The following is a 12,676-nucleotide window of genomic DNA, read 5'->3' on the forward strand; positions in this document are numbered from 1 at the left end:
TGCACTGAATTTTATGTTGAGATTTAAAAAGGTATAAGCATTCGAATATCTTCAAATATTTTTAACCAACCTTTATTAATATATATATATATATATATATATATATAAATAAAAAAATGTTCTATTAAACTTTTATTGTTTTAATAATTTGACTTTGCTCGTTATATTAAGAAAGGTTGAAAAGATATTTTTCACTCAGCAATGAGCTTCGGAGGATTGGCGAAAAAAAAAAAATTAAAAAAACAGTCGCCAATTTTATTATTTCCAGTTGCCACTGAAAAAAAAAAAAAAAAAAAAAAAAAAAATCACTCACAAACGCAACTGTTTCACTTGCAACTTGATATATATAATGAAACAGAAATCGTGTAGTACATTACTCTTTACTTCCTTTAAAGAGGATTTCTCTTAGAAATTCCAGAGCAACTCTTCCCCAACTCTATAAGCTTAACAAATTTTACAAATTAGGTACACGGTTCTCAAAAATTGGTCATCTTCAGTCTAACCTACTTTTAAGTAGAGGCATTTTAATCCATTTATCTAATAACTGTTTCCTCCATTCTCTCATTATATGTATATAATTTTCACTTCAACAGTCACCACAATACCACATTTACTCTATCTCATTTAAAATGTTCTCAATGGCTTGGCCCTAGCCTAAAAATATATATATTTTTTAAGTTTCTAAGATGTGCGAAAAAGAAATTACTCAGTAATATTGCTAGAAGTGACAGTAGTCACTCAGGACCAATTAAGCTGGTTTCCCCATTATATTTGTTTCACAATAAGAACAGATACAACCTCATTTGGGTGAAATTTTACACTTTGCCCGCATTCTATCAATGTAAAAATAAAAGTGACATTTTATTTTCATGTGATTATGCAGAAGTCACAGAATATTTTAACCGAATCCTTTTTTTTATTTAAAACAAAAATAGAAACCTTTGATTAATCTCAAAAACTAACCCTAAGTCTGGAACAGGAATAAAAACAAAACAAACGAAGTGGCTAGACAAGAAATATCCAAAATAAACTAATTTTGAAAATATTTTTTAAATGATAGCCATTTTGGAAAAAAAAAAAAAAAAAAAAAAAAAAAAAAAATGGTTACTCGTTCTTTCCTATACTACATTGTCAAGGACAGTAATTACTTGACGTTTATTTATTTATTTATTTTTTTTTAGCTACTTGCAGGGTGTTAGTATCATTGAATAAGAAAAATAAATCCCATTTTTAAACTGACAGCATAGGGGCAAAGAGTAAAATTTTACCAATAATTAAAAACAATTTATTTAACACCTAGTTTGGTTGGTAGGTTTAGTAAAAAGGAAACATTTGTCAAAAGTATAGTTTGGTATTATTGCAGAAGTATAAGGGATTCTTGTCCACAATTCCTCCTATATTAAATAATAAAAAAAAGAAATCTGTACAATGTACGTACTCGTGACAAAACAAAAACATAAATTAATCAACTAGTTTTATTTAAAAAAAAAAAAAAAAAAAAAAAAAAATCACAAATCACATTTTATGAGAGCGGCGGTCATATCTGTCATTTTCAAAATAATCTTTAAAAAACACACACAAAATTAAAAAAAAATAAATAAAAAAGGGAAATAACTCAACATAATAAAAAATAGATTTATATTGTAATACCTACGAATCTCAATAGTTTTAAAATAATTTTTTTTATAAAGTTACGAGATCAATTTATGTAAATTTTAGAATATGATATTTTCGTTTGTTACGAGTACGTACATAATACAGATTTTTCTTTAATTTTGTTTTTAAAGGGGAATTAGAACCGTGTAAGGAGTTTTTTTTTTTTGTGTGTGTGTGTGTGTGGTTTTAAGATTAAAAAAAAAAAGGAAAAGATTTCCGTACACGTATATGACACCACAGCCCTATATAAAAGGGCTATTTGACACTTCTGCATTTTAACATACCCGAAAATTTGAAAGCAATTTTGGCGGCAATTAAAAGTACAGAAAATGCAGAAAAGTCTGTATGTTGTAAGTACAAGTCACAGAACGAAGATGAAATATCCCAAAAATCACGTAATTTCATCAAGTATTATTTTTTTTTTATTAAAGAAAATCAAGTTTTATGACTAGGCGAGTTGTAGTGTTTTTATCCGCCATGATTAAATCCGATGAAAGAAAAATAGGGGAGACAACTTAAATCGAAGGTGAGGTGAAAAACTGAACCTTACGTTCAACAATGCAGTTTAGTTGTAAAATATCGTAATTTTTTATTTGAGATTTAAATAAAACTACTTGATCGATTTGTGATTTTTGGAATATGACATCTTCGTTCTGTAACGGGTACGTACATCATACAGACTTTTTTGTATTTTCTTCACTTTTAATTGCTGCAAAAAGTGCCAATTAATCTCCTAAAATGAAAACAATTTCCTGGGAATGTTAAATTCATAAGTGCCGACTACTTAATAAAAAAAAAAAAAAAAAAAAAAATCGATTGTTAAGCGGTACTCATGCAGAAAAGGTACCATGCTGCAAAAATAACATTATTTAGAAATTCATTCTTAAGGGTGTTTACTGTTTTGTTACTATTCTGGGCGGACCTGAAAGAGCCCCCCCCCTCCCCTGTCGTCGATATAGACTGTGATCCCCACATTAAAAAACTTTTTCCTGCTAATATGAAAGTTAAGTCTGTTATCGACGATAATCCGTAGGGGTAAAAAAAAAAAAAAAAAAACAAAACAAAAAACATGAAAAGAAAATAATTTTACGCCCGGGGGGAAAGCTCGTTCAGGTCCTGTACGAGAGTGCCCTCTAAAGATGCATGTTTTTTTTTTTTTTTTTTTTTTTTAATCTATTTTTAAAAGTTTTTTTTCTCTGTCGATTATCATAGATTGCAGACTGAAGTATATTAGCAGAAAAATGTAAAAAAAAAAATAAAAAATTAACGACTTTTAAGAAGGGTTTCACTTTCTCGTTATAACGTTCGAATCACGTGACTTCCGTAAAGAAATGGACAGTAAGTCCGGTAGCAATGAAGTAGAACGTTATAACGAGAAAGTGGACCCCCTTCTTAAATTTTTTTCTTTTTCAAAATTTTGTTCTGCTAATATGATACTTAAGCTTGTAATCTATGATAACCGTCGGGAAAAAGGTGTAAAACATACATTTTTAGGGAGTGGGGGCATTCTTCTACAGCTTCGCCGTTGGAAGTTATAAAACTTATAAAATACCCTTCCTTCTCCATGTTAAGAATGGCTTTCAAAATAATGACATTTTCAGCACGGTAACATCAGTGCATAAATACCGTATCTTTATATTGATTTTAGTTCATTCAAGTCTCCATCTATCACACACACACAAAAAAGTTTAGATTTTTTATATTTATTTGTCAAAATTCAGAAATTTTGAGATGAAGATTGAGTTCTTATAATGTTTACATTAATGATCTTTTAAACCAACGCATTTCAGGTGAAAACATTACGTACTTACGTGTCATGGCGAAATTAGGTTAAGTTGTTTACGGATTGTTGTATTATTCGGACTTCGGGTTTGTATTACTGTACACATAGATTCGAAAAAGTTGTCAAAAAACAAATATATAACAAATAAATGTTATTAAAGGCAAGATAAGTTACTTTTCTACCAAACTGGATATATTTTTTGTGTTTTTATTCAATCTAACATATTTATTCAGCTCGAAAAACATGCAGTGTTTACCGATGTATTGGACAATTCAAAATGGCGGCCAACTCTCTCTTAAACACGGTAAGTTCGAGAAAAGGTGTTATAAATAATAAACTAGACAAAATACTGTTAGAAATTCGCTCAATATATATTACCGTGACATAGGTTGACATATAATCGGTGTTTTTTTAATAGTATTTTGTCTAGTTTATTATTTATAACACCTTTTCTCGAACTTACCGTGTGTAAGAGAGAGTCGGCAGCCATTTTGAATTGTCCAATGCATCGGTAAACACTGCATGTTTTTCGAGCTGAATAAATATGTTACATTGAATAAAAACACAAAAAATATATCCAGTTTGGTAGAAAAGTAACTTATCTTGCCTTTGATAACATTTATTTGTTATATATTTGTTTTTTGACAACTTTTTCGAATCTATGTGTACAGTAATACACACCCCGGACTTCTTATTTACATCTTGGCTATCATTTTCAAAATTTTGGTTGATATAACCTTCGACTCTCTTCAGGTGGTACATGTTTTCGAAGTCGGGAATCAAGGATCCCATACTTTTTCAGTTTATTACGGGCCGTGATGGTTTTTTAAAAAAGGATTTTCAAGTTAAATTCAATTTTTACGGAATTAAATTGTGAGGTGAAAATATAGAATAGTTAAAGCCCTCTCATAATGTTAAGAATGGATTTCTAAATGTTATTATTTCAACGCGATCCGTAAACTGCAGAAGTAAGATTCGTTTGGAAATTTCATCCTGGGACCCAAGTTCGAAAAGATTAACCTGAAGAAGGTCGGAGATCACATTGGCCGAAACGTTGCAACATTGTGAATAACAACAAAGACGAGAATAGTAGTACGATAAACTGTATCTTTCTTCGGTAAATTGTTACGACGTGCCCCACCCCCAGCATATTATAAACACCACAACCCCCTCTTGTTAAGAACGGCTTTCGGAATAAACCCCCCAACCTCGAAAGCTGTTTTTAACATGGGAGGTTGGGGGTGGGTGTTTATTCCGAAAGCAGTTCTTAACATGAGATGGTTGGGGGTGTTCATACTACGCTGGGGCAGGTCGTTAAAAAAAAAAAAAAAAAAAAAAATATCCTTTCTTCTTTCCTTACCTTGATTTGTTCTGTTTCGACTTGGACCATCTTCTCTCTAAAGTCAACGCCGATTGTTGCCTCTGTCTTGTCGGGAAATTTTCCACTGCAGAATCTGTAGGTGAGGCATGTCTTGCCGACGTTCGAATCTCCAATCACGATTATCTTAAAGATTCTTTTTTGAGCTTGCTTCTCAATGACTGTTGTTAGTTGGGCACCTCCTGTCGATGTGTTGGCCGAGCTGGAACCCGGAACCCCATCCCCATCGTTGGCTGAAGAAGACGAGGCGACAGTCGAAGCTGTCGTCGTCGTATTGCTGGACATTGTTAACGACTCCTCGTCTCGTCTTCTCGCACCGTGTTGATTGTCGTCGTCATCATGGCCGCTTCCAGCTGACCATTTAGCTCCTCCTCCTGTTTGTTCGGTGCTCGAATCAGGATTCATTCCAGGAGATTCTCACGCAACAAACAAACCACTTTTTTCCCCGTACAACAGAACAAAAAAAAGAAAAAATTCGGACTACAGTGTATTTTTTTTTTTACTCAGTAAATATAAGTACAAAGAAATAGAACAATACAGAGTTAGGCCTAACACAACGCAGCTTGTTTACGTATTCGTGCTGAAGGCTAATGGGAATTTTGGATAAAAAATAAAAAAATCATAAATAATTGATTCCGAATAAAAAATTGAAGAAATTTAATCACTAAAAACTTAGTCGTCGCATCTGAGGAAATAATTTCTTTAGTCTACGTAAAAACTTGTCCGGAACCCTCGTACATACGAGAAGTTAGGTAGAGGACCTAACGCCATATTGAAAAATCTCACCACGAGGAGTTTGTGTGTGCGAACTAAAGAATACCTTTTGTACGAATCCCGTGCTTAAAACAAGCAGGGGATCATCAGTATGCCAACAAATAACCCACTCCCACCTAAAGAATATGCACTCTTCAAAAGGATTTTGGTAAGATTTCATTTTTTTGTTGCTTTCATATGTAGTTTTTTTAATCTTCCGCGGCGACTTGCTGCTACTGTGTAAAGTTATGCTGAATCATAAGAGATCGAAAAAAAAACCCATGGCGGGCCTTTTTAGTTTTTTTTTTTTTCTTTTTGCATGCGGTTCCTCCATTGTTCTTTTGATTTAGTTTTATTATTGGCATAATTTTTATTTTTTACTTAATACACCGTTGTTATTTTTTATGGCTCGGTTCTATGAAAAGTGTAATAAAGTATGTCAGTAGTGTACCTCTATTTCCGATCAGGGGACGACCATTTCTAAAAGCTCAGTCTCATTCGTTTTGACATTGTCGAAATTAAATGCCTATAAAATCTCACAACCCTAAAAAGAAATAAAATAATAAAAAATATCTGAACCAAAGTTAAGGAAAATCTAGAGGATATAGTAGAGTTAATTTTTATCTTTTACCAAGAAACAAAAATCCGAATCGGTTTAAAAAAAGAAAAAAAAAAAAGATTTTTATTTTCACAGTGGAAAGTTTTAATTTTTTAATTTTGTTTTTTAAATTACCAAGTAAAAAATGCTATGTGTATAAATTATAAAAAAGTTATTTAAATTTTAAACAAATTACTAATATATAATCCAGATAAAAAAAAAAAATCCTTACCAGAGGTGTTTTAGGAGATCTATAAGTGTTCTTTAATTGGGGGATCAATTTTCTATTGTATTTAAGTATAAAACTGCTCCCTCCCATACCTTGCAGTGAACCTCGGAATATAGCATTTGGGGGAGAGGGGGCTGCGCTTTTTTTTTTCTTTCTTTTTTTTTAAAGATACCAAACCGGATTTATCAATACGTTAAAGATTAAATATTAATGTATTTAAAAGAAAAAAAGTCCGCTATTTTTTTTTTTTCCGGTAGAGAAGTATACTAAAGACGAAAATTTCGATTTCATTTTTTTTCTTCTAATATTTTGCGCCTGTTGCTCGATTTTCGTTGCGAAGTTCTTTGCCATTGCTAAATGCGTTCTTGTATTTAAAAAGACAATTGTTTGTTATGTGATCCTGTTTAAAAGGCACAAGACTAGAGAAAATAATAGGTTACTTATGCACTTTTGTTACCATGTTGAAATAATAACGTTTACTTTCACTTAACAATTTAATATAAAAGATATCGTAAAACTTTAATTTCACTTGAAAATACTAAGAACAAAAAAAAAAAAAAATAGCGCGGTAACAAAAGTGCATAAGCACCAAAAATAGTCACATGTTTTATCTCATTTGCCGGTATTTTTTAGGGTCAGCTAAAAAAAAACTCCCATTTTTTTTAATGCTCCTTAAATGGCGATTTCTATAGTTTCTTCTGCGATTCGTCTTTGATTGTAAAAAAAAAAAAAAAAAATAATAATAATAATTGTCAAAATTTAATTGTTTATTTACTTTATAACTTAATATTTTCATAATTTATTTATATCTTTTGTCCCAAACAAGTCTTAAATGATTTGAATAACAAAAAATCCAAAAATAGTTTGATAGGCGAATAAAATACTATCAAAATGTTACCCATGTGCGTAGAGAGATCTTGTCCTTTTTTGGGTTACCATAAAACAACGAAACGAAATTTAAAATGATTTTTTTTTTTTTTTTGAGGGTCACCACCACTTATCAAGGCACGGAGGCTACTCAAACTTGATAAGGGTTAAGTGTTAGGTAGGTAGATGGTGAGACAAGATCAATCATTCTTACAAAATTATATATATATATATATATATATATGAATGAGTTTAATCGCAGTTTCGGAATTTTTAAGGATAAGTTGTTTTTCCTTTCTGTTTTTAAATTTTCAGAAGCTTTTTTTGTAGAAAATAACGCCATAATAAATGAGTGACCAAGAAAAACTATAGTTTCAAATTATCAGTTTAATGTTCTTAATTTTTGCATTTAAACATGAAATTTTACTTTTTGTATTAGTATCTCAGATTACCCATGATGCTTCTTCTGAAATTTTAGAAGGAAACTGATTTCTTCAACTGTTCTCAATTAAAATATATAAAATATTTAATCCCCTCTGATAATTTTTCAACAGGATTGCATTCTGATGTTCTTAGGAAACTACAATCTTCGTCTAAAACTTGCAATTGATTTAATCATGTTTTTTTTAATGGACTTTTTCAACAGTTCCAAGTGTAAATATTCACTTATAAGTGATCGAATTTAATGTTATTTATGTTTTGTCACGTAAAATTAGATCAATTTCGCTTTTCTCTAAATCTCTTATGAGGAGCCGATGTGATCCATGATCAGTTTGATGCGAAGGATATCCTGCTCCATCAGAAGGGACACTCTGGATTGGAACAAAAGTACCCCCCCCCCCCCATATAGAAGGATTTTACCTACGACTGAAAACAAAATACTACACTTTGATCTCAATTTGGAAAATACTGGCGATGCTGAGAAATTATAGTTTGTTTAAATTGTTACCTTGGAGATGGTCTATTTTTATATACATAGTTTAATGATAAAACCTGTCGAAATTTGATATTTTTATTCGTTTCAATATTTTTGATGCGGATAATTTCGATTGTTTGGATTATTATTTTCACTTTGGTTATCTTCACAACGTTTCAGCTGCATCTTTTCAAACTTGAAACCTTTTAGTCGAATTGGAATCTGAATGGAATTGAACCTACTATTTGATCTAGGGGATAGATTGTTCTCGTTCTGTCAGTCGTGGTAGTATAAATGTTAATTTGTTATTGACTAGTAAGGGTTGAACCATCGATCTCTAGGAGAATCAATTGTTAATCAATGTGGGAAATTCTTGTATGGATTTTTGAAACCTTAAACTTTTGTGTAGATGATATAGCATTTACTATAATTTTTTTTTTATTGTAATTAGTAATAGTATTATACATTTAGATAAGATTAGATTCAAGGGATCCCAAATTTTCATGCTAGAACTTTTGCATGGTCTAATGCAGTGGTTTCCAACCACTGTGCCCGCGAAAAGATAATAGCTAGAAGCCATTGTATTTCATTAAAAAGATTTTTTTTTTTTTTTTTTTTTTAATAAAAAATGTAATTCCTTTTAATCATGATAGCCACCTCTCAATTAAAATTCTAAAAAGCCACCAAAATCTTCAATTCTCAACTTCATACCTATGTGAATTGGGGAATGCCTTGTCTAAACAACATTAAAAATATGTGGAAGATTTTAAAATATTGAGAAAAAAAAAAGTTTCTTTTACATTCGCCTACATATTGCAGCAGTAGTTAAAAAGCACCAGGCACAACTGTACCACCACTGATATTCACTATTATTATTCTATACCAGATATTGAATACAGGATATGTTGGTTTATGTGAATTAAAATTCTCCTTATAATCTTTTTTATTTTATTGCAAAAAGGCTTTGAGTAGAAAATAATAATTTTTTATGATAGGTGTAATTTAAATAACTCAGTGTGCCACTATGTAAAAAAAGGTTGGAACCACTGGGCACTGGTCTAATGGTTAAAAGCGTTGGTTAAATATTGTACTTTTCTCTAACTTTGGTCATCGTGGTTTTACAATAAAGATTACAATTTTTGTCGTCTCGTAATTAATTATTGTAATTAACTACTGAATAATAACTTGACATGCTTTATTAGTTTTTAAAATGCGTAAATTAGATTTTTTTTTGTGTGATAAGTTATAACAAAATGTTTGAGTTATTATTTGTATATCATAGTTTCTGTGAACACTTGACTTTATGATTTCTCCCTTGTTAAAACCATTCTTGTGGGGATTGCTATTGGGATATTTGAATTAAATAAATAGGATCTGTTTTTTCTTTTTCTTTTTTTTTCCCTTCTAGTATTTGTCTAAAGTCAATCGTGTATTTAATTCTCGGTCAACAATTGTCATGTTTAAGTTGTTTCATTTTTATTGATGTAAATATGTATTGCACCAACCATGGCAGATCCAACTGACACTTGTTTATTTTGTACAGTTCATACAAAACATTAGACGATTTGAACGTTTCTATTGTAAATATTTTGTTTTATAAAGTTGGTAACTTTTTTTTTCTAATCCTTTTAAATGACTATTCTAACTTTGTCCTACGTTCAGTTTCTGTCAGTTTGAAAAATTGTGATAATGAGATCATTCCCTACAAATTTAAATAACATTTCATACATCATAACATCACTTGTCTTAATTTCCATTTGGCCTTTTTATTATATGTGGGGGTGGGTTTGTCTCTTATAGAAAACAATATGGTAGCAGTTAAAAAATCCCCTTAAGTAATAACATTTTATGAAACAAGTTAATATTATTTATTACACTTGACCCATTGGGTTATTTGGATCCATATTTATCAGGTAGTAAGACCAATCAGTTGGAAGCTACGGTTGTGGCGCACTCTGTAGAGGTGCGAACACAGGATCAGATCGGCATCTTGCTTCACCGTACTGATCCAGTATTTTAGCTAACCATACCATCACATCATTTCTTCCAACCCTGGAGTGGGGTTGGGTTAATTGTGGCATTTTTTTTTACATGGAAGTCACCACTTATCAAGGTTCAAAAGCCACTCGTGGATAAGGTTTTTTTTTTTTTTGTGTACAGTAATCAATGGGATAGTGTTGCAGTATTCATTAGTATTGGAGATTTGATAAAGTGTCATTACTTAAAGGGGGCGGTTCATCAGGAATTTGTTTATGTTGGACTTGAAGACATCCATGTTGAAGTTAGGAAGGAAACAGGCAAGTGGTAGAGAGTTCCACAGGCGTGCAATTCTAAGAAAGAAGCTTTGTTCATGGAATCTATGTTTTTAATTAGGCATAGATAGTGGGGAAAATTATTGACAGTGGTTTCAGCTAGATGGGTGTTTTTCGTGAAAGATTAGTGAGAGTGGACTAGAGTGTAGCTCAGACGAGCACCTGCCATGGAAATAATGATAAAACAAAGATAGGCTCGCAACGTCTCTTCTGTGGGACAGAGGTTGCAGGGAAGAGAAAAGGGCATCCCTTACTAAACCACAAAGTCTATTTTGTACTCTGTCAAGGCAGGAAGTCATCTGGTTGCCAGGGCAGAGTGTGCCCAAACTATCGGAGACATCTCGAAAGGAGGGTTTATTTGAGAGGTGGTATCTGACAGCGTGACAGATGGTGGCGTCTGGAACGAATTGGTGACAGCGAACCCGAAGAATGCGGCATAGACATTGGTGATCAAAAACTTCCAGTCTACGCAGGTCATACTTGTACTGGCCAGATTTCGCATCCATATAAGAGAAGAGCCGAAATGGATTAATAATATTTAAGGAATGTACGTTTACTTTGTGTTGTAAGATATTGGTGAATGTAAGGTTTGTGTTATATCTATAATACTCTGAGGATATTGTTACCCTGCACATTTCATCTGTACATGAATGTTTTAGATGATGGGATGAAGTGCAAATAACATAAATAAAAGATAAGTAGTTAGAGTTATGGAATGGTGTAAATAAGAGGAGTGCCTATGACATTAGAATGTTAAAAAAGTCCTTGTTTACATATTTGATCGTTTATTTATAAATATAGTAATTCAATTTTTCTTGTTTTCTATGTAAAGGTACTGAACAAACTAGTCATGGGTCATCCAATTGTAACTAAATATCCAGGCGTATCCACATCAGTGCAACTTTGACTACATCTAACATAATATAAAGTTGTCTTATTGAATTTTCAAAGTCAGAATAACTAAGTTAAAACAAATCCCACTTTGCTTTTAGCCAATTTTCATTTATTATTGTTGTACCATGTTTTTGGCAATACTTAGCTCCAATTTATTTTTAAAAAGATTGTTTAGTCCGATCCAGATGACTGCTAATATTAAATGTTTTTAAATAATTATCTAAAAATAAGTTAGCAAGGAAATAACTCATTTTAAATTGAATAAGAGTTTACTACCTAATTAAAAAAAATAAGTAAACTAATTAAATCTAAAATAGTTTTCTTCATCCTGGGCAATGCTGGGTAGGTACAGTTTGTGTTAAATTTATATTCAACTTATTTGACACGTGGGCAATACTTGCTAAGTGGGCAAGTTGAGTTTTTAAGATATTTCTGTTCTAAATAGCTAAAGAGCTACTACTTAGAAATATAGAATTGCAATGTTAATTTTTGTACTTGAGGAATCTTTGGTTGTCTGCTAATCAAAGAACATCAGTAATGGTCGTCTTTTTCTTCTTTTAGAACAGAATGCTACATTGGTGGTCGAGAGAATGAAAACATGGCAAATGCTCACTCACAAGTTGTTCTCAAGTTGCTTTGTTCGCCTTTCAGCAGTTTTACTTTGAACTTAACAAATTAGTATTTTGAACAGGTTGTTTCTTAAAATGGTAGTAATTATACCAAATCATGCTGTCATTTGTCACAGTACCTTTAGACAGACACTCATTACCAATGTAGAGAGTTGGTTTGAAGATAGCTAATTGGAATTTGCTATGAGCCGACCAAAGGCAATGTTAATCTGTACTGAATTTATTAAATTAGAATTTTATGATCATTTGTCAAATTTAACATCCATTTGCTGAAGTTAAAATCTAATAGTGTAGATGAGTTGATCAAATATACAACAAAAATGGTATATTTGATCAACTCATCTACAGATGAGAAAAACAAGATTGTTTGAATTGCTAAACTGAGTTTGTAAAACCAGATTAATATAAAAAAATAAGACAATTAGTTTGTTTCTGTTCGCTATATTTCTTTTTACAGCTTCAGGTTAAATATGTGGAGAGGAGGGTGTTTTGTAACTATTCTGTACTTTCACCTGACAATTTGATAAATAAAAAAAATTAACTTATACAGAAATATGGACTGTGCAGAAATAATGTTATTATTTAGAAAGCCATTCTTAATATGGAGAGGGGAGGGTATTTTGGCAATTATTCTGTACTTTCCTCTAACAATTTAATAAGT

At 31.5% G+C, this 12,676-nt stretch overlaps 2 protein-coding genes across 3 annotated transcripts in view; one reads left to right on the forward strand and one right to left on the reverse strand.

Moving 5' to 3' along the window:
• Nucleotides 1-5,222, reverse strand: part of LOC145254872 (putative Ras-related protein Rab-33) — a 52,009-nt gene extending 46,787 nt beyond the window's left edge. Inside the window, exon 1 of the mRNA XM_080113751.1 lies at nucleotides 4,800-5,222. Within this exon, the coding sequence (XP_079969877.1) occupies nucleotides 4,800-5,222 (423 nt within the window). The remainder of the gene's footprint in view (nucleotides 1-4,799) is intronic.
• A 180-nt stretch (nucleotides 5,223-5,402) lies between these two features.
• Nucleotides 5,403-12,676, forward strand: part of LOC145254864 (N-alpha-acetyltransferase 16, NatA auxiliary subunit-like) — an 85,969-nt gene continuing 78,695 nt past the window's right edge. For both annotated transcript variants that reach the window (XM_080113731.1, XM_080113738.1), the window contains exon 1: nucleotides 5,403-5,739. In XM_080113731.1, coding sequence (XP_079969857.1) covers nucleotides 5,683-5,739 — 57 coding nt within the window. In that variant the 5' untranslated portion in view covers nucleotides 5,403-5,682. The remainder of the gene's footprint in view (nucleotides 5,740-12,676) is intronic.

Source organism: Euprymna scolopes, chromosome 3 (assembly GCF_053919585.1).
Source record: "Euprymna scolopes isolate OS-2025 chromosome 3, ASM5391958v1, whole genome shotgun sequence".
Classification (NCBI taxonomy): Eukaryota; Metazoa; Mollusca; class Cephalopoda; order Sepiida; family Sepiolidae; genus Euprymna; species Euprymna scolopes.